General features: G+C 38.6%; 1 protein-coding gene across 3 annotated transcripts in view; it reads left to right on the top strand.

Annotated features, from left to right (window-relative positions):
* The window catches only part of BNC1 (basonuclin zinc finger protein 1), a 41623-nt gene extending 39366 nt beyond the window's left edge, over window positions 1-2257 (top strand). For all 3 annotated transcript variants that reach the window (XM_021537557.3, XM_085588852.1, XM_085588850.1), the window contains exon 5: window positions 699-2257. In XM_021537557.3, coding sequence (XP_021393232.3) covers window positions 699-1380 — 682 coding nt within the window. In that variant the 3' untranslated portion in view covers window positions 1381-2257. The remainder of the gene's footprint in view (window positions 1-698) is intronic.
* The last annotated feature ends 19141 nt before the right edge of the window (window positions 2258-21398 follow it).

Raw genomic sequence — 21398 nt, 5'->3', positions numbered from 1 at the left:
GGAGAAAGACAAATGTTTTGTTTGTATTACAATAAACTCAGCCTTCTAGACAGAGCCTGTAAGTTCCCAGTGAGAAGATTGGTAATATTCAATGAGGAGCAGTGATTCTATATGCTTTGGTGGTTTTAAACTGAACCCAGAGATGCCCATTTGAAAACTGCCAGTTGCATATAATTCAATTTTCCTTTTTCAAGGATAGTCCTGTCAAGAAAAGGCTCTGTACTGATGTGTACAGCTGCATCCTGGACATGGTTGCAGTACATGATATCATCAATATTTTTTGCAGATTCAGATGTCAGTCTTTTCCTGCTTTGTCCGTTGGGAAAGAATCTTGTTTCTTAATCACCTCAGTCCATTCTCTGATCTCAGTTCAGTTGACAGGTTTCTGGTCTGTCCCCCACCTCTTTTAGACTTAGCACTAGATCTAGCAGAGCAGACAGCTACCCCCAATGCAGGTGATTGCTGTAGAGTTATTGCATAGAATTTGATATATGTCAGTGCAAGCAAGTTCAGAAACCCACTCACATGTGTAAATTGTCCATGTGCACTCCCAGTGTAGTAGTTGGTCAAATCTGAAGTATACAATTCATGCATGCTACTAAATATTGATTTTTCCCTTTCTTTGTTTATGATCATTATGAAACAGCTGTTAAGTGAGGTGAAACACTTTCTTGCTAAGCTTGTCTTTGTTCTTCTAGACATAGTTCAAACCTAAATCTTCATCATAAACTTCTGACTAAAGATACACTGGAATTCAACAACCATTTCAATGCAACATACCTCTTGAAAGACATGGCTAAGGAGTTTTGCCAAGATGACTCTTTAAAACAACACGTTGGACGTACTTCTGTAATCTTCAAAGGAATGAACAGAACAGGCAGCTACATATTTCCAATGAGCAAAATTGCAGAACCCTGTTCTGAGAGTTATGGATATGATCCATTAAATGATGGAGCTGTTCTGGATCTAAGCACTACTTCCAGCATTAAATCTGAAAGCAGTGCTCATTCTTCTTGGGATTCTGATGGAGGAAGTGAAATATGCACCATGCCCTTGGATGATAGTGATGAAAGCTGTGAAGGACCCAGCCTAATGCCCAATGATGATCTCTACCAAGACTGTACTCTAATTGAGAAAGCTAATCAAAACTTTATAAACTTACCTTCCAGTTTGCCAATAACTTGTCATATATGTCAAAAAACATACAGTAATAAAGGAACTTTCAGGGCTCATTACAAAACTGTGCATCTCCGCCAGCTCCACAAATGCAAAGTCCCAGGTTGCAACACAATGTTTTCATCTGTTCGCAGTCGGAACAGGCACAGTCAAAACCCCAATCTGCACAAAAGTCTGGCTGGGTCACCAACTAGCTTACAGTAAGATCAGACTGATCTTAATTTATTTCTGCTAAGAATTAATCATTTCAATTAAGGAATGTGTTAACATTAGTTTTATTTAAGCTCATTTGACTTCTAGCTCACTCAACAACCACAAATTCTTTTCTCCTGTGTGTGCTCTCCAGCAGTTTCAGTTTGCAAAGCTTGCTGCTGTAGTTTTTGTGCAATTGTTTGATGTTGAACAGCTAAAACTTCTGTAAGGAAAAGAAGACATCTTAGAAAGGGGGGAAATAGGGAGACATTAATTAAAGTGTTTCTGATACCTGTGAAGTATTACTTGCCACAATAGGAGTGTCAAATGAGAACCATCATTACTTGTGTTTACATGTTAAATGGGTTGTTGTGTTGTGTAAGAAATGAGTAATGATTGGGGTAAGTTTCCTCTGGTTGGGTTGAGAATTTTGAAGCTGCCATTTCATTCCTGAGACCTTAGTCTGAAGTTGACTTGCAGTGTTAGTAGAAGAGAATATATGTACTTAACTATACCCCAAAATCCAAAGGCAAAAATACAAATTTGGGAAGACTGCATAAAGTCCAAATCCTCTGAAAATCCTGCAGTCCTTACTCTTTAAGTTTGCAATTCATTTCAGTAAATATTACAGTATTTTGGGTTTCTTAGAATTTAATACCATTTGCTTTGCAGGAAAAGGGGCTACTTAATTTTTTGGCAGAATAGCCTGAATAAATATGAGACATTCTGATAAATTGTAGTGGTAGAAAGAATGAATAAGTTAAACAAAAATTTCTAAACTATAGCAAATGCATCCACAAAATAAGGGAACAGTAAGCCCTTTAATTTAAAATGCACTTTTTGAGTTCTACTTTCAGAAAGAGAATTTTTTTTGTTAAAAATATATATTAAAAAAAAAAAAAAAGGAAAAAGTCCCCATCTAAATATCCAAACTGCTTAGGAGCTTGAGGGTGCAATTCTAAGCCTCTGAGAGAATGTGGATGCAGTGGATTGATACATCTTCTATGATGCAGCAATTATTTTCTCTTACCAGTGGGGGATAACATGATCTTTGCAACTATAGAAGGATGCTTATTCTCATTCACACCTCTTTTTTTTTTTTATAAGAAATTTGTTCAGTGTCTGTTAAAATGTTTCATATCTTTGAAGTTGCCCCTGTAATTAACAGTATTCTGCATTACGTTCTATGCACTTAAGAAGACTGGCCTTGCATTGTATTTAAAAACACTTTAATATTTAATTTGTACTCACATCATACAAATGCTGTGTGTGTACTTGTGGTGTGTCCTTTTTCAATCATTTGCAAAGAGGAAAAGAAATAAGAAAGCAAGTTTTACAGTACCTTTTTTACTTTATTCCACCAGTGGAAATCTGTTGATCAATTCTAGTATGCAAGCATGACATTGACAGCACAATCTGTACATATTATACCAAAGTGCTTACAGTATTTGTGGTTTCTAGAACTAGTCTAGTTTTCCAGTATAACTGGATCTTAGTCTTTTTTCATTTTTGTCACTGAATAGAAATAGACTAAAATTCAGGATTTCATATGTATGTAGAAAGAATAGTACAATGCTATTGCCATATGTCTTGATGTTTAACTTATTCTAAAAAATACTATGGTATTGTAACCATTTCATATTGTATAAAAGAAACAAATGTGGACTGATTATTTCACCAATTCTTTTGAAAACTGGTTTGTGTGTGAGTATGGGTTATGCAAGGAAAAAACATGACACAGTTGTAAATGTTTGTGCTCACTAGAAGTGGTTTCCATGCATTGTGTAAAGTAATCTTCTATTTTTTTAATTTACTGTAGGTTTATGTGATATTTAAAATAATACATTTGTGCTTGAAGCCGTCAGGAAAAAATACTAGCCTGCGGAAAGTCGTGCCATTGCTTTGAGGTTTTTTGTTCTGGGGGGAATCGGGGTTTTGATTTTTTGGGGGGAATAGAGTGGTGTTTGTTTTGTTGAGGTTTTTTCATTGTTGTTTTCTTCAGATTTTTAGTAGAAACTCCTATCAGTGGGGGTCATAGTTGGAAAGCTAAGGGCACAATCACAGGAGACACAATTGCTCCCAGCCTTTTGATAGTATAAATCAATTATTTGTTATCCAGCTATTTCAAGCTTTTTTTTAATATACATATATATATATATATATAAACATCTTTGTTTAATCATTAACTGGTTTTTTGAAGCAAAATGTGATGTAAACAAATGTAATGCCCATTTACTTAGTTTTCACTGTGTCAAAAAAAGAAACACATTTGTATACCCTAATAATTTTGTATGTGTTAATAAAAACCAATAATAATGCCTCTGATTGATTCAGAAAAGAAGGCTTTTTTGCTTGAAAATACTGCTATTCGTAATTTTGATTTTAAAAAAAAAGAAATGTTTCTGTCTGTAGAGAGCACTGGTTTGACAATGATACTAACTTATTCCATAATAAGGAAGTGTCATTATATTAATGAGCCATTAGAAGTAATGTAATAAATGTTGTCAGATATTTTATTTATATTTTTTTTCTTTGTGCAGTAGGCAAGGGTAGAGGTTCATTTAAAAGCTGTCAGCTAAACAGAAGGTAAACATCTCATCACTGAGATCCACACTGAAAGATATTTTGTGCCCTCTTTATTCTTTATACTTTGGAAGGGTTTAGTGGGGGTTTTTTGTTATTTCTCAAAAATCTGGACAAGATGGGAGATTTCTCAGAATAGGCTAGCCCTCAGTACCGCTAGAGCAGCAGATGTATCTCATGAAGCATTTGTGTAGCTCCCTCCTCCTAATGACCACAATGTGGCTGGACCAAGCCTTGACATCTCCTGTTAGTTTTAAATACGTGTGATGCTTATAGCAGCCCGTATCACATATTCACCACAGATGTTGAATGAAGGAACTTCACTTCAGAATAGTAGTACCATTATTTTTGGAGCTTTTCAGAGTCAGTCTGGAGAGCTGAAGCAGCTTTCCCTGGCTGGGGCTCAATTCCAGAGATGCTCACATCTGCAGTCTGTGAGTATGTGCAGTTGGGGGCTCAACTCTTTGCCCGAGATTTGAACTGGGCCTGGGCATGCCCACCCTTGCTACTTAAGTATGTTGCTCCTTTATTATTTTTATCTTTTTTCTTCTCCCTTAGAAAACAAGAACTTCAAAAACTATATCCTGTCGTCTTTCTGTGACTCCAGAGGAGAAAGCACGGGTGCACACCTGGGGGTAGTTACTCCGAGCTTCCAGTTTCAGAACACAGGTATTCTGAATAGTTTGTGGTAGCAAATCTATGTCCCTCTGGAACAGTGAGTGTCCTGGAGCTTACAGGAGTATTTGCAAAAATCTATTTTGAATGGAGTGTAAGGGATCTGTTTTTATAGCCCCAGTTCTCTAAGTACTTTTAAAAAAATTGTGGCAAAACCAGAGGCTGTTGTTTCTAGTGAATCCTTAGTGAAGTTACACGCTGCAAAACCCAGCAAAGTGGACAAACAAGTTCTGAAAATACCTGTCTGATGCCTTGAATTGAATAGGGAAGCCTAAAAACAGCTAAACTACTTGGAACTTAATCCAGGGATTTTTAAGTAGAATGCCAGGTCCTCCTTGAAAAGGGTTCACAAGCAATTTCTGATTAATCAGCAAGCATAGATTTAAGAAAAGAGGCTAAACTAAAAACACCTTTAGAGTTTGAGATACAGCCCATAAGGATTCCATTCAGCCTGCAAGCGAGCATGCATTTCCAAGCTGAAATGAGAGTTTGAACTGGGAAGGAGACAACAGTGCAATAAGAGGAGGAAGGTTGAATCAAAGGTTTTGTTCAGAGCAGCATTTACTGGCAGTACCCCTGATTTAAGGGAAGGGCAAGACACAGTTTGAAGTAAAATTAAGTATGCACAGCATCATCGAGTCAGCTTTGAATGACTTGGAAAACTTTTGGAAAACTCTCGAACAGATTGCTGGCTAGAGAAATTTCCACATAACCTCAGCAAGCATGTTTCTGAAGGTAGACTGGCTTTTAATTTCCCCTTGCCTTCACCCCTCACCCCCTGGCTCCCCTTGCCTTTTGGCAGTCCTTGGATGATGTGAGGTTGCTAACTTGGAAATGTACTGTTGAAACATCACCCTGTTAAACTGCAGCCCTGTCAGCTCAGTTCCCTGTGAGCACCCTCCAGCTTTTCTGTGTGGTCTGTAAAGAGGCAAAGGAAAGGTAACACCGTGAAGTGACAGTCCCTCTCTGGTGAGCACTTTGTCTAACTCTGCACTCGTTTAAAGCTTCGTGGAAGCATTTGTAGCCTTTTATATTGTGTCTCTGTAGCTCCTACCCTAAACTGGTAAAACTGACTGTGAATTACTATCCATTATTGCCTGCAGATGCTTGTGTTTAATAAGCAGAGAAGTTGCTTTGATTGCTGAGTGCAATACTGAAAGGATTTGTCAAACTTGTGCTTGCCAAAGTCTCTAGCAAAACTCTTTGTAATTTGGACTGTGAGGAGTACCATATATCAGCATCATTCTATGATTTTTTGAATTTTTTTGTCTTTTCAATAACTTAATGCCAATCCAAATATGTTTTAAGTGTGAGCTGATTCTTTGCTTCAGTCTTTTAAATATTTGGTCATTATTCTTACTCTGTAGTTTCTGCTCATTCAGTGTAGGGATTTCCAAAATGTGTTATTATTATAATATTGCTCCTATTGTTAACTCCTGCCACTCTTTAGAAGCTTGGAAATTTAGGTAGAGGCAGTCATTGACAGCTGTATGCTCTGACAGTATTTTCAAGTCTGAGAAACGGTCAGGACTGTGGAATGAGTTACCGCTTTTTGGAAAAGCATGTTGATGGCTGCTTGAAAAAAGGTCCTAGATGGACATACCATGTACTAGAAAAAGCTCAAGCCTTTCCTGTCATACGATGATATGAGAGAGAGAACTCTGTATTTTGAAGCTTCTTCTTTGCCCTTTTTCAGTCTTTGAGTCAGACTGTAAGTTCTTAAGATGTGTGACACATTTCCTATTCACTCCCTGTCTGTACATATCCTACCCCAGACCAGTGTTTCTCAAGACCAGAAGCCCAGTCTGCCTAAAGCCAGTGAGGTGACCATCAAGGATGAGCTGAATTGTCCCGGATTGTTCTTACCTTCTCTTTGTTTCCCTTCAAATTCAGAAACAACTAGTCCTAACACTTTTTCAGTGACAACAATAAACTGCAATGGCTTCCTGATTTTTTAAAAAAGAGGATCCCATAGTTGCAAGTAATATATTACTGTTAAGGTATGTACTGAGCAACTTGCACTGCAGTAAAACTGAGCAGATGAAAAGATTTCAACCTGAGTTCTCATTTTAATTCCAAAATTATTATTTTTAACTATAGTCATTATACAAGCTGTTTTCTAGGAAAATATCTTATTTGAATCTGCTGATTTATAAGAATGACATTATGTACATGCACTTCATGCATAGGTGATTTATGCACACATATATATCAATACATAGTAAAATTGCATATGCATAGGGCTGCATATTCATGTTAAATCTAATTCTGTTCTCATTTATGGTAATGTAAGTTGGGAGCAATTTCAATGAATTTAGCAGAACAGGGCTTATAATACTGGAATCATGTCTCAACAAGGATCATTAGTTACATGTGTGAGTAAATAGGCCCATGTTGGCTGCTTACAGTGCTTTGTAACTGTTAACTTACTAAAACAGGTCAAAATATTACACTATGAAAGAAAAAACAAGTTTTTACCAATTTCTACACTCCCATCTCCACAATTAATGATTTGTTTGCAGGCAATATTTCTACATGACCAATGTAACAACTGTACTAGTGTTATCTTTGCTGGTAAGAGAGCATGAAACAGATCCTGCCTAGATATAAAACACTGACTTTAAGTGAGTTTGGCCAGTTTAGTCAAGTTCAAAATATGGACAGATATGCCTTATGACATTCCAACAGACTCCAGCCAAAAATTCTCAAAGAGAACAGAATGTGTGAGTGTATGGAGTATAGAGATGTGGAAGAACCAGGAGCAGCCAGAGTGACTTCAGAGGAGACGCTAGGAAAACAACATAACTTACTGGAGAGGAGACATGTTATTGCTGCTCTGGGAAGCCAACATCTGCACCTCTGTGTGGGATGATATAAACCTTACGTTGGATTCCTGAGCAGAGAGGCCATGTGCAAGCGAGAGGTACACGCAGGCTCCTCAGGCTGCGAGCAGCTCCGAGGGAGTGTGCTCCAAGCCAGCAACTTGCCTAAAGCTATTCTGTGCAAAGTTATGCAAGGTTTGGTAATGATATCTACAAAAATGGGGGCTTCTCTCTCTTCAGAAAGAGCTGTGTGCAGAGTTTCCACTTTTTGCAATGGCCTGTAGATTGTGAGCCCCTTTGCCTCCCTCAGCATATCCAGAAAAACTCCTTTGAGTGAAACCATCTACTTAGCTTTCCCAGCACTCTGCTTCCCTCTGCTTTAGCACAAAAGACCCTCAACTCTCTGACTACAAAGGGCAGTGTAGCTAGAGCTTCTGCTGTGCCCATCCTTGTCCTTCAGCTGTTTCATCTCCATCCTTTCCAGGGGAGGTGAGAGGTGGTGGTGCACCCAAGTTTTACTCACTTCTGTGGAGTTTGATGAAAATCTCCAGTCTCTGTGTTTCTTTTTCTCCATTTCACCTTGCAAAACAAGAACGAAGAAGAGCAGTAGCTAAACATGAAACTGGGACACTGTAATTTGTAGAGCAGCCACAGGGTGGTTCCAAAGGGGGAAGGAGTGCATGGAGCACTGTTACTATTGTGGGTGGCATTTGTGCACTTTTTTGGTTATGACCATCCACAGAGAGAGAATCTTTGAAGAGCTCCTTCTTGAATATTATTTGTGGCAGAAAGGGAGAACATCTTTCTTTGTTGAAGAAAACAGCAGGAACTGAATGGAGAAGAACACATTTTGAAGCTATGCAGGCATGAACAACTACTGCCAGTGAGTGGATGATGCCAGTCTGTGGGAGATGAAGCTAAAAAGGAGAAATACCTGCATGTTGAAATTAATGGGAAAATTTCTGTTTTCTCTGTTCCTACACTCTCCCCTGTTGCATTTGGGAATGTTCCTCTACCTTAGATTTCCTGTATTCTGCTATGATTGTCTGAAGAAACCTCTTTAAGGCTATATTAGGAAAGTAGTTTCAGTTTCTCACTTGTATCTTTGTAACCTGTATCTGACCTGTATCTCTGTATATTTATCTTTTTTATGACAAAGGGATGGAGGTTTCCCCCTTATTCAGACCATGCAGTTCAGCTGGAAACAAAACTCCAAAAAGCAGTGCCTGTTCTCACATGGAGCTGCCAACACTGCATTACACACACTCAGCTCTTGCTAGTGCCCTTGAGCAGATGTAAGATGGGTCTGGTGTGAGCTCTTCATGCAGAGGAGGGGAAGGCTGTCTACAGGTAACTGAGCTGGTTGGCATGAAAACTCCAGTCATAACTCTTAACTTTCTGTTTAAAAATAAGCAAAGATCTGCAGATGCATTTTGCTGCACACTCAGATTAGTAGTTTTTGACCTCATAAGAAAATTGTGAGAGTAACACAAAGGTTTGACTGTACACTGGGATATTGCAGAACATCTAAGAATCTGGCTCCATAAAACCCTTTTTGTGTCCCCGTGGAGGATTATTGCAAATGTAGTTCTTGCATGATGTTATATTCCCCTAGTCTAATGTATTCTTAAAAAATCTTCAGTATTCACAAACAAACACTTCCTCCATTACTAGTCTTTTGTTTACAGCAATGTACATTACTGTGTTTAGAGTTAAGGAGCAGTAGCCACTGTTTGGTCAATTATCCTCTTCTTTCTACTGCACTTTTCTGTGACTGAAAGAAATCAATTTGTTGTTAACTGACATTTATTTTATTTTACATCTCAGGCTATTATTGGAGGAAGTGGGTGATATTTAAACATTTTTTGGCCATTTTCTGGGTCTGCCCTGTGAGGACATGTTCAACACAGGTATATCCTGCTGCACTCTTCTGGCTGGAATTAGAACTGGCCAGAGCAACCTTTTCATTGCTAACAGCAGGAGGTGATGCTGATTCTGCCACACGGTAGATGCCTGTGTAAAATCTAATAGAAGCATGCTTTAGAAAACTAAAATCTAAATTTTCTTTCCTTTTGTTTCAAGGGATTAATAACAATAATATCCCAGGCAATGCCTCATTGACATGGATTCCTTACAGCACCCTGCATTTTGTCCTGTGAGGCCTGGTGGTCATTGTACCAGACCAAGACCATGGAGTGGGCAGCACAAACCAACTGTTACTGCCTCAAACATCAGGATAATAAATACCCATGATCATGTTCAGTAATGGAAATATATCCAGTGTTGCACATCTGGTTTCAGGGATGCATTAACCCAGACAAAAACAATAGTCAAATAGGGAAAGTAGAATAATTTCCAGGTCAGAAATAATAACTGTTCACACAGCTCTCAAGGGAAATCAAACACATGCATTTGCATCCAGATAGGTATTACAAACACAAGAAGTCTGCATATTCTTCTAGAAATGCATGCCAAATTTTCTTTGAGAAGTTGTGGTTTTAATCACATTAATTAGATGTTGGATTGGGGCAGAAGACCACCATCATGACATTATGTCAACAAATTTTGCACTAATATAAATACCACAAAGAATCCTGCAAACTGAAGTGAGCACGCTCTATCCCAGGACTCTCTGCAGAACATGGTTTAGCAGAGCAGACAAGCAATGTCACCCTACTTGGCACCCTGCTTCTGAAATTTAGAGGACCTTACGAAGTAGTGATGCTTTTCTAGAAGGAAAGATTTTCCGGTTTCCAATTTCTTGTTTTGTATTTACAGTTTATATCTTCATATTAAATCACAGCTCTTTCATGGATGTATTTCTCTTGTGCTTTAACATGGATGTAAGTAGAAAATCCCAAAATTGCACAAATTCTGTGAACAGCAGAGTATACATTTTTCCTAACTTAACATCAAAGGACAGTCTCAGGGCATTTTAAATGAAGATAAAAATATTAAATTCTGCATACAGAAAATGCTTTCAAGTGAAACATACATTGCAAAGAGAATGCTCCCTCCCCAGAGTTCTGGCCTTGCAACCTCTCTGAAGGCCCAGGACTGAGTCACAAAGACAGTTTAAATGCTGCTTTGTTGCTGGTTTTGTTAGAATAATTGCATGCTGCCACGTTAGCAGGAGGGGGTTACCATATGGAAGAAGCCACCAGGGGTGAGTGGATATTCAAGACAGTTGTAAGCCTTATAGGAGCAGTGTTTGACCTGCAGGATAGTCACAGTTTTTGGATCCAGGTGGGTGACCCTGTGTCCATCCTGGTGCAAGTTTCAACTTAGAGCCTTGTTGTGCCTTAAGGTCTAGTGCCTTAATGCATACAAGGGCATGCACCCAGGACAAACTACAGGCCTTAAAATGCACCCACAGTATGGATGGGTTGGGTGTACTTTGAGGGGTTTTTTTGTATGATACAATGATTTTTTTCATCCCCCTTTTCCAATCTAGGATCCTGGTACAAAGTTCTGTACCCTTCTTAGCAGCTAGGTGGCTTCTTTGCACCAATGCAAAACTTCAGAACTATAATTTGATTAAATTAAGAAAAAGGGGTTTTACTTCTAGTCCTGAGAATTCTCACCGCATCTAAAGCTAAGTGAGAAAAAAGACACAAGCTTAGAGAAATTGGTGCCACCAGCACATCATTACAATAAATGTGATTTGAGAAAGCTCAGGTATTCATCATCATATTCCATCAAGCAGCCAGCCCAAAAGATAAGGCATTGTAATTCCAAGTGTTTTAGTATTCCATTTTTATCTGTTGTTTACAGTGCGAAAACCAAGCCCAGTATTGCATCTTTACTCAAGGACCATGTTGCAATATGTTTCTCATGTGGACTGTGACACTAGGAAAGATTATTCACACAATCAGATCATGGTCTTCCTATTTCCTCAGGCCTTTTGCCCTGAAAAAGTGACTCTCACTTTTAGAGTGCTATCTTTGAGTAGCAGCACACAGCAAAAGTACATTATTTTTTAATTTTTAGAAATTAATACTGTCTGTGCAACATCATCATGCATGAATTGACAGGGACTGTTATAATTACAGTGTCTCATCAGTCAAGAGTCTTGACTTCATACCAACAGGTAACTGAATTAATGGACCTCAGTTTTGTTAAGCAGTTAAATAATGGCAACATTATGCCCAATATCTGACAGGTAGAATAAATATGAGTTCTCTTCTACTGAAAGTATTGAGATATTTGCTGAGATCTTAATGTCTGTAGTTTCAAAAACTGAGAGTAAAGAATTTTAATCTCATTGCTCACATGAGAGCAGCGAGACATTTCTCAAAATTGTTTGGCAATGTTTGTGCTATTGTTGAACTTTTTTCTTTTGTTTTGTTGTACTTTGTTAAAAGCCGGAGCACATTCAAAGTTTATAAATTAAGCTCTTGGATAATTTGTGCACTTCTGTTATTCTCAGATTCTGCTCTCACATAGTAAGTGTGTATTTCTACAGAAATCATTATCTAGGGGGGGAAAGTCTTTTTTCCCAGGCCAATAGCAATCTCTTTCAGTAGAAGGACACTTGTTTTGCTATAGCAGATGTAAAGCAAAAGATAGCTGTTGGGAAAAGATATATGGTAAGATAGGTGTGAACCTCTCTGCTATGAAAGAATTTTCCTAAAAAGACAAAGAAAAAAATACAACCCCTTTTCACTGGTTAGATGATGCCTCACCTTCTGCTTCTATTCTTGCCTTATTTTATTTTCTTGAAGGTAGATGTAGGCTACTAAAAGGCCATAAATTTTAGAGCAGTAGGAAAGGAGGGACCTAACTCTTATTTAGAGACTAAACAAGGACAGAAGATTTGTCCATCTCTGCTTCTTTCACATGAAGTGAACGTAAGAGTCTTTTGGACACAAAACAGGACCAAAGCATCTTTTAGTGGAGATATTTCTTTATTCTGGTCCATCATATGGGTCAAAGCTGCAGAGCTTTCGAGCTGTAATGAAATAATCTTTGTCATTGTTGGCCTAAAGCAGGATATTGATGTCCTTGGCTTTAGAGAAGGGAAGGGCAGTCTCCTCAGATGGAATCTCTGATACTGTTGTGACTTTTACATACTTTTTTGTGATTCTTTACATCTATGGCTTCAAATTAAATCTGTGTTGTTCCCAGACATCCCTCTTTGTAGCTTCTTCCAGGGCTTTTCACTTATAACATGCTCTGGCAGAACAGAAAGAGGAGGGAGTTGTACTTTCAATGTCATCCAGGGCTGCAACAGCTGTGTAGGAGGAAAGAATCAAACTGCAAAGTATCAGAACTGGAATGGAACCCTGATAGCCAGGTCTGCCTGTCATCTCACCATTGCTGTAATCACAACACATTTCTTCAGCTAAATGCAAGGTAGAAGGAGAGGTTAGATTATGGTGCATTCCCCAAAAAAATGAACATAACATCTTAAATCAGAGACAATACGAACAAAACAAGGATCAGCTTTAGGTGGAATTTGAGTAATTGCTGGAAAAGAGTGAACGAAACATGAATTAAATTCTACCCAGAGTTTGCAAATCAAAGAACTACTGAATTACAAGTGATTTTTTTTCAAAGGACTGCAAGAATTTCTACCAGATTACCAAGGGACTTCTGTCTTGTGGTGAATTACAAGCAGAAGACAGGTGCAGGCATTGATTTGACTAAAATATTCAGTCTGAGACACAGTGGAACTTTCTGCTGTTTGGTTAAAATTCCTTGTCCTAAATCTCAAGCAGTTCCTCCTCTTTCACTTAATCCCAAAGGGATTGTTATAGCAGGGGACACTGAGTAAGTGAGCACATTATCAGTCTGTTCATCCAATAAATACCCCTTCTGCTATCTGTGCATGAACAGAAGGGAGTGAGTCAAAGCTGAACAAAGAATTACAGTGCTCTTGGAATTCAGCCTACAATCCTTCCATATAATGCCACCTTAACTCCAGTAGGAGTTCTGTTGTAGGTTGGAGTAAATTTTGCTCCTCGGCTAAGGTAAGTTGTAGGCCTTGTGCCAGGTGTTGCAAAGAGCATTAATACCTTTTCTCATCTTGCAACTGTTTGTTGTGTTCTAAGGCTGAATTTGTTTTCAGTATTTTTCTCAGTGCAATATTTGCAGCTTCCGGTACTTCTTCAATGCCCCAATTTGTAATATTTTGCACAAATGAAGGGGCTGAGAGCATGTATGTATGTATATGGCATTAGCATATAGTAATGGTATGTTTTATGACATGGGTAAGAGATGCTAAGAAATTGGCTTGTAATTCTTCAGGCATTCCCCTCAAAAACTACTGCTGTGAGTCACCCCACTGAGCTGGATAGGACCTTGCACATGCTTCCATGGTTTTTGTCCATTGCTCTTCTCTTTAGATAAGCTGCTGGTGACACAGATGTGCTGGACTGGTCACTGGCCTTGTTTCAATTTCAGATGTGGAGCTGTGGTTTTCGGACAGCTGGAGATGAAAGGAATGTGCACCTTTCACATCTCAGTTGAGAGACTACACCAGGATGTGTTTGAGATTATTTCAGGGTGAGCAGCCATTAGCAGCATTTTGTTGTTGTACCTCATTGACTGGAATGTGCCACACAAGCAGGTGGTGTGGTTCCACTGTGAGCTGGGCAAATTGTGGTGGTTCTGCTGCAAGATTCTCATGTCGCACCATCCTCTGCCAAAACAAAACACCAGCAAATGGTTTGGCACAGAGACGAGTAAGGTTCTTTCCTCAGGTGAGGGAAGGGAACTTGCCCCACCCTGATGATATTGTTTGAGCTTCAAAAGAGCCTCTCTTTGAGACTTCTTAATGTTTCTTGGTAAATTGAGGTGCTGCACAGAGCAATTAGAGACCAGACCTCAAGGCAGAAATGTTTAATCCTTTTTTTTAGCACCCTGCATTTTTTGAGTGCATCCCATAGAGTGAAGTAGATTAGTAAATAAAATAAAGACAGGGGTATGTAGGCATGAAAATAAATAATTTTGTCATAAGCAGATGGTACACTTGTATTAAAGCCAGATGAGACACAAAGATATTGTAGCCTGAAAGCTAAATGTCTCTTGGAGCAGTTCCTCCTGAGCATAGTTATATATCAAGTTAGGGATCACAGTACACTCTGAGAAGACAGAAGTTTATTTTCCTTGCTTCAAATGAATTTACCTGTTTTGCATGTAAAAGCGTGATATTTACAGTTTCTGCACTCTGATGAAGCGCTATTAATTCTTAAATTCATTGAAACGTTGGTTTTGATAGGCTACATGTGCTCAAGAGACTTATTTAAATAACTTATATAAGGAAGCCTTTTTTGAAAATCTCTGTGTACGTAACAGATGGGTATTACTGCCCTGTAAAGTAGATAATGATTTCCCAGGGACTCAGATTTGGGAAATGTTGGTTTTGTTTCTTATTCCTGTGAAGAGACAAAGCCTAACACTGACTTGGGAACTCTGCAATGCACAAGCAAGCCTACCAGACTGGAATTATCAGTAGACAGAGACCTCTGGTGGAAATTGTTCAGTACTTCAGGGAAACACAGATCTGTTATTTTGGAACAAAGCTTGGAAAACTCTCCTGGTGAGACAGGTCAGAGGCCTGGGAAGGACTACATTAACAACAGCATAGATATTTTTTATGTGGCTTTTCTCTCTGTCCTTTCTAGGAGAGCTGAATGACACTCTTTAAAGAAAATAAACAAACTAACTTGGATCTGTAGACAAGTACAACAATGGCAAGCTGCCTCTGGGAAGCAGCAGTCCATTTGACCCAGCAATGCTTTGGCAGACTGCAGTGTGTCCATGCTGTTGGTGACAGCTGTGCTGGGGCACCTTTGGCTAACACAGGGACCCCAGGGAGAAGAGAAAGTCCAAGTGGACAAATCCTGACATCTACACCATGGTACAGCACCAGTGTGTGCTATGGAGCTTCAGAGAGCAATTCCCTGCACCAACAAATGATCAGCAAGATGCTGAAGCCACAATTCCTGTGCTAGTCTGTCCTGCAGAAGCTTCCTCTTGGATGTTTTCTTTTATCAATTGTTGTGCTTTTGGACACAATGGACAGCTTGTAGTACAGTGTCAGTGCCTCAGCTCACAGCAGGTTGAATAAAGCTAAAGCTGGGCTTGGCCCAATAGTTTTTCCCAGTAGGTTGCAAAATTTGGTAACTCTCGTAAGTATTGGCTTCTCCTTTCTGAAAAGGAAACTGGTTTTGCTCTGGGACAGCAGGAGAGCAAAAAAAAACAGCGAAGCCCCCAGGGTTCAATAACTGCCCCCCACACACAATGCTGCAGAGTCCCAAGTTCATCTCTTTACAACAGGATTCAAGCTTAAAAATACAGGAAGAATTCTGAAAATCCAATTTACAAGCATGTGTGTTTATTTTCTCCCCAAATCTACAAGAATTTACAACAAAAATGTCTAGAAGTATAAGCTGATCAGTCAGTACATTGGTCTGGTATGGTACATAACTACAAGCAGTATAATCAATATAATTTGGAGTAAATTATGCTCTAAAATGGCCTCTGTGAAAAGTTTACTGCCTTCAAGTTTTTGATTGTGCTCAAAGAGAGCATCTCCACCAGCTGCACAGTACACATACATTGTAGATGCATTTTAGCAGTTTCCCTGGGCATTTACAACATCAGTTTTCCCTGCTTTAAAATCAGCAGAGTGTAGCTGGTGGCCATGTGTACAAGGAATGGTAGTGTACTTTTCAGTGTGAGTGACAGTTTGACAGACATCTTATACAGGTTGGAATATTAGTTTCTAAACTTAAGCTTCCCAGTGGAATCCCCATTTTTCTTAAAAAAAATATCTGCAAAAACTTTCTTGTCTTATCCTCAGACCAAAGCCTAGTTTAGAAATCTCTAATTTGATAATATTTTTATAGTTCTCTTGGTTGAAGTTTCAGTTCATTTTCATACACATTCTTGCTCCTACTGACACAGTAAATACTGAATACTTGTGAGCTAGTTCAGTTCATACATGTCATTATTTAAAAGAATAGCAGGAGTCAGAGATTTTCTTTTTAAAGAAACACTCAGATTATCTTGGCCTAAAGCTCTCTCATCCCACAGCCTACCCCAAACTCCAGCCTCTATATGTAACTACTTGTTCAAAATTCTTTCTCAGTCAGTTTTCAGACTTCAGTTCTGCCTCATTATTCGACAAAACACTTCTCACACCAATCCTAGATTTATCTTAGGAATTCCTGGGCTGCTTGAGTTTTGATTTGCAGAAGAAACCATGGATCTTATAACTTCTGTCTTCCATAAAGAGGCCATTGACCCCGTTGCTGATGTTTAGTTATGTCCTGTAGTGCCTCCTTCCTAAAACATTGTTTGACTTTTCTTGGATCTACACTAACACTAGTTTTCTGTGGTAGATAGAATATGCAGCCTGGAATACTTAAAATAAAAATAATGTATTCCCTAAAATACAGAGTTGCATTCATACAGATTAGCTTCCCTGTCATGCCAGAATAAATCAGTCAAAACTATTTTACATTATTTCCTACTAGTCATAAATAGAATTCATGCTGTGATAATGCTTGCTGTGATATTAGGCCTGAATGTTGTTTGTTTCTCCAGATGCCATCATTTTTTATAACCTGTCTCTACTTAGATTTTGTGACAAACACTTGTCACAGACATAGGCTCCACTGGGCTATGTGTTAGACATGTGCAGAACAAAGTTTTTGAATTTTTCATATACTCCACCATAACATTTTCAAAACCATGTCTTTACTGAGTTTTCTACTGCTTTTTCCTGTGATCATTCTGATCTACACTAACATTTAAGGTAACCTAAGTACTATGGTGGCCATTTTAGTGTCAAAGGAGAAAAATTAATATAAGGTGTTCCAAGTGTTTTGTTTCCAGGTCATCCTCAAAAATATTCTGACAGGTCAAGTAATTCAAATTGAAAATAATTCAAACATTTTTTGGCATTACAATTGATGTTCATAAAGAAACATGTGGCCATCTTAGGATAGTCAGTACAAAGCAGCAAATTGACTCCATTATTTTACAGAGGATCAAACACTAGGCAGGAGTTTGTTTACATTATTGTGCTCAACTCTGATGAAATAATTGAGATTGCAGATGGAAGGAACGTGTAGCCCATCAAATCCTTTTAAATACCCATTTTTATTACTATTTTTACGTGTTATGCACATCATTAGCATTGTAAGGAAAGCAAGAGTCATAGTACATATATTCCTGAAAGTAAGCCAGCTTTAGAGAAAGCCAACATTATCTTCCTTTCACCCTACACATAAGAGGATTAGGAGTACAACAGAAAGCAAGAATGTTTAGAAAGTCTTGGAGGCCACTTTAAAAGTGTTTGTATGTTACAAATGATCACAGAAGTGAATATTAAAAGATACATAGCTGCATTTCGAAATTGTAGAGGTTTTGGCAAGCAAGTAAGAAGCTCTTTTCACATAGTGTCATCTGTTTTTACTTTTACACTAAAACAGCCCTGCAGTATCCTTTTAAATAGTGCAGGAGCCCTCAGCTGGGCCTCCTTAACTTGTAGTGCAAAACCCACCAAAATACAGAAAACCCTTACCCTCTACATAGCAGGAGCCATGGGTCAAGAGTGCATGTGTGTGTGACATAATACAGGGCAGAGCTGTGTGATAGGCTTCACAGATGAGAAATTTAAGTCAGTTTTGTTACCATATTGGCATCTCCTAGATGAAGAATTTAGGCCAGCCCAAAAATAAAAGCCCACCACTGGGATTAATAACCCTTTAAAATGGAATAAATTAACATTTTAAAAGCAAACCCATCCCCAGAAGTTTTGTTAGCCAGGAACAGGAAGACTCCACTAAATCCAGTAGAGATTCAGGTGTTGGCACTGCCCAGGCATATCCCAATGCACAGTGACACAAAGTCAAGAGATGGCATCTTCAGCCTTTTGAAGTAAGAATGTCTAGTTTGCCTCCATGGGCTGTTCCATATGGAGATGTGTCTACGACAGCATTAATTCTGCTCAGTCATTTATTCCTGGAGTTTCCTGTAGGACATCTGACTGATTCCGTCAGTATATGGGTAGACAGTTAAAATACAGCTCCAGGCCTTAGGAGCATCACAGCATAACCTAGATTCCCATCAAATGCACTAATAATTGTACTAAATGAGCTTTTGCTCATTTCTGCAGCGGCATCTCCAAATGCCACTGCCCATTCCATGGAAGACTGGAGCTGTAGCAGTCTTTGACATGCCTAGGAATGAGCATGCCATGAATCTCAAAGCAAATATTTAGGGGCTCAAATCTGTAGTTTTTAACTGTTTGAAACACAAGATTCAAACAAAAGAGCTTGCATGAACGCTTCATTAAAAAAATGAGGGAATTGGAGCATTTGTCCTTAATCCAAACCAGAGTGGTTACTGACAAAAGGACACTTGTAAAGGATCAAAGCTATTGCCAAAAAAAAAAAAAAAGAAAAAAACAAAAAGGGGGTAGTTAAAAGAGAGGGAACAGCAGTATCCCCATTCCTACAGATACTTTCCTGACTGCAAAACACAGAGAGACTGCACATAAACATTTTTATTTTCATGTCACATGATGATGCTGCATTGAAGGTGATAGATTTCCTGGCAAATGTTTGTGTGGAAAGGCAAACATATGGCAGAGTGATCTACTAGGGCTTTGGACCTTGCCAGCCCCCCAGGAATGCTAAGGATCTGTGAGGACCAGTAGGTTCCTTACAGTGTGAGTGTAAGAATGTGTGTGAGAGAAAGTGAATTCATCTGCAGTGAAATAAAGGAATGTCTAAGGCTTTACATTTGTGTATATACTTCACTGCATACTACTTTACATTATATATATATATATATATATATATATATATACAGTTTAAGCAACATGTAGTATAAATTTCATCTACCAATTTTTCATTAGTAGTCTATAAATGTGCAGAACTACGTAGTATTTTTAAGACTGAAATTCTGTCCAAAGAACTCAAAAGCAAGATCTTGCTGGTTGTGGAAGAGTGCAGTGAGCATTTATGGGAGCTTTACACTTGGCAGGTTTGTGTGTGTTTTCTTTCATTGCCTTGTGCAGCAGAGAACTGGGTACACACACAGTGGCCAAATTATTTCTTGTATTGCCGTCAACAAAGTTGCACCAAGACAGGGCCTTTTCGACCTTTGTTACAACTACAATTATTGTGAACTATGTATTTGCTGAGAAATTAATTCCTTGCTTTAATTTGACACTTTATTAACCTGGGGAAATTAACACAAAATAGAACCATTTTTTTCCTGTTCATTTAAAGTCCCATTGCTGAAACAGACAAAAAAATTGCACAAAGTTTATATAATGGCCAGTACTAGATGTAAAATAACTTACAGCCTGTGCTTATAGAACAGCCTACTGTTACTTGCTTCTATTACTGCCCTGAATCTCAGTTCTTCTTATCCCCTGTTAACAATGTTAATTTTATGTTATGTGGGCAATACTGACATCCATATAAATAGTTTCTATTGGTTCAAGTCCTTCTATATTGGATACTGAATTCTGCATCCTGTGAGTTCCCTGAACTACCACTGTAAGGTAAAAACTGTCCTGGAAGTCTGGGAGTGAGAAGAGGACACTGTTTCATACTGTTGCTGCCTGAGATTTGTCCATCACACAGAAGTATGGAAAAGTAGACCTTTTCCTGTAGCAGGTCCAAATTAACACCTGTAGTAGGTCCAGAGCTCTGCTTAAACTGAGGCTTGTGGGGCAGCACAATTTAACTAGAGGTCTGTAGTGCCTAACCAGTTGTATCAACTCTTGCCTTTCTACTGATCTCCTGCTAGCCATGCTCCAGAAGCTCCCTGTTGATCACTGGATGACAGAAGACAGCTGTGAATATTCAAACTATTTCTCCTCTTTAGGCACCATGGCCCACTTGGCAGCAAACTCTGACTTCTATCTTCAGAGGGCCAGCATCTGCCCAGCAGAGCAAGCTGCCAGGCCCCCCAGCTGCCAGGCCCCGTGAAGTTGCAGAGGGAGGATGCTGCACAAGCAGTTAACAAAGGCATTGCATGAATGGACAGAAGATTTGAGTATTGCTTTTGGTCCCAAAGTTCCTGCTCAGCTCTGGACTGGCATGATGCCCTTTGAAAGTTTTAGTGGGAGGTTTGCCTGAGTAAGACAGGAGAATCGTGTCCAGTGGGAGCAGCAGTCTATTAATACCTCTTCCTTATAAGACTATCCTTGCCAATTCTGTTTGGCTGCTTCATCTCATGATATTCACTTTGACTTTCTTAATACTAACCAGCCTAAATATTTTATGTTTGTCTTCCAGCAATATACTAAGTCCTTTGCTGCTTCTATTCAGTGAAGATAGGTTATAATTTTTCTTCTGAAACATTGTAGTTGTCTGAATTGGGGTTCATGTTCAGTAAGATAGCATCCACTTAAATGTGACAGCTAAGGAAGAAAAAAGTGGACAGAAACAAGCCATTTCCTCATGAAGCCTCTTTGTTCTAATTACATAGTAATGCTGTCACTTCTCTAGAAATATCTATGTTTCCTGGCTTATAATGACATCTCTGCAAATCTCTGCAAATAATGTACATCTGCTAGAATGTGCATTATTTTTTAATATTTCAATTTATATTGTAACATTTATATTGCAATTTTACATTTTAGCAACTCAGTTTTTCAGTGATACAAATCAGGAGCAAATTCACTGCATCAAATTAGATAAGGTGGCACAAACAGCAGCAGAAACAGACCTCTGACTTCCAAGAGACCTAGTGCATATTGGCTGTTTGCTAGCAAGTGCAGTAGCCCTGATTTTTTTATTGTAGTATTTATAATTTATAAACGTGGAACTTTCCAAACTCAGAAGAAGAGGCCTTCTTTGAAGAGTGTTGAAAAAACAAAGTCTGACTGTGGAGAGAAAGATACATTATACAACAAAGGATCACTGAAACACTGGGCAAGATAATATTAATTATACATTTTAATCTTAATTGTTATTA

This window comes from Lonchura striata, chromosome 10 (genome assembly GCF_050655825.1).
Source record: "Lonchura striata isolate lonStrDom1 chromosome 10, ASM5065582v1, whole genome shotgun sequence".
In the NCBI taxonomy this organism is placed as follows: Eukaryota; Metazoa; Chordata; class Aves; order Passeriformes; family Estrildidae; genus Lonchura; species Lonchura striata.
Note: the sequence above shows the minus strand (reverse complement) of the source record. Positions and strands in the feature narration are given on the sequence as shown.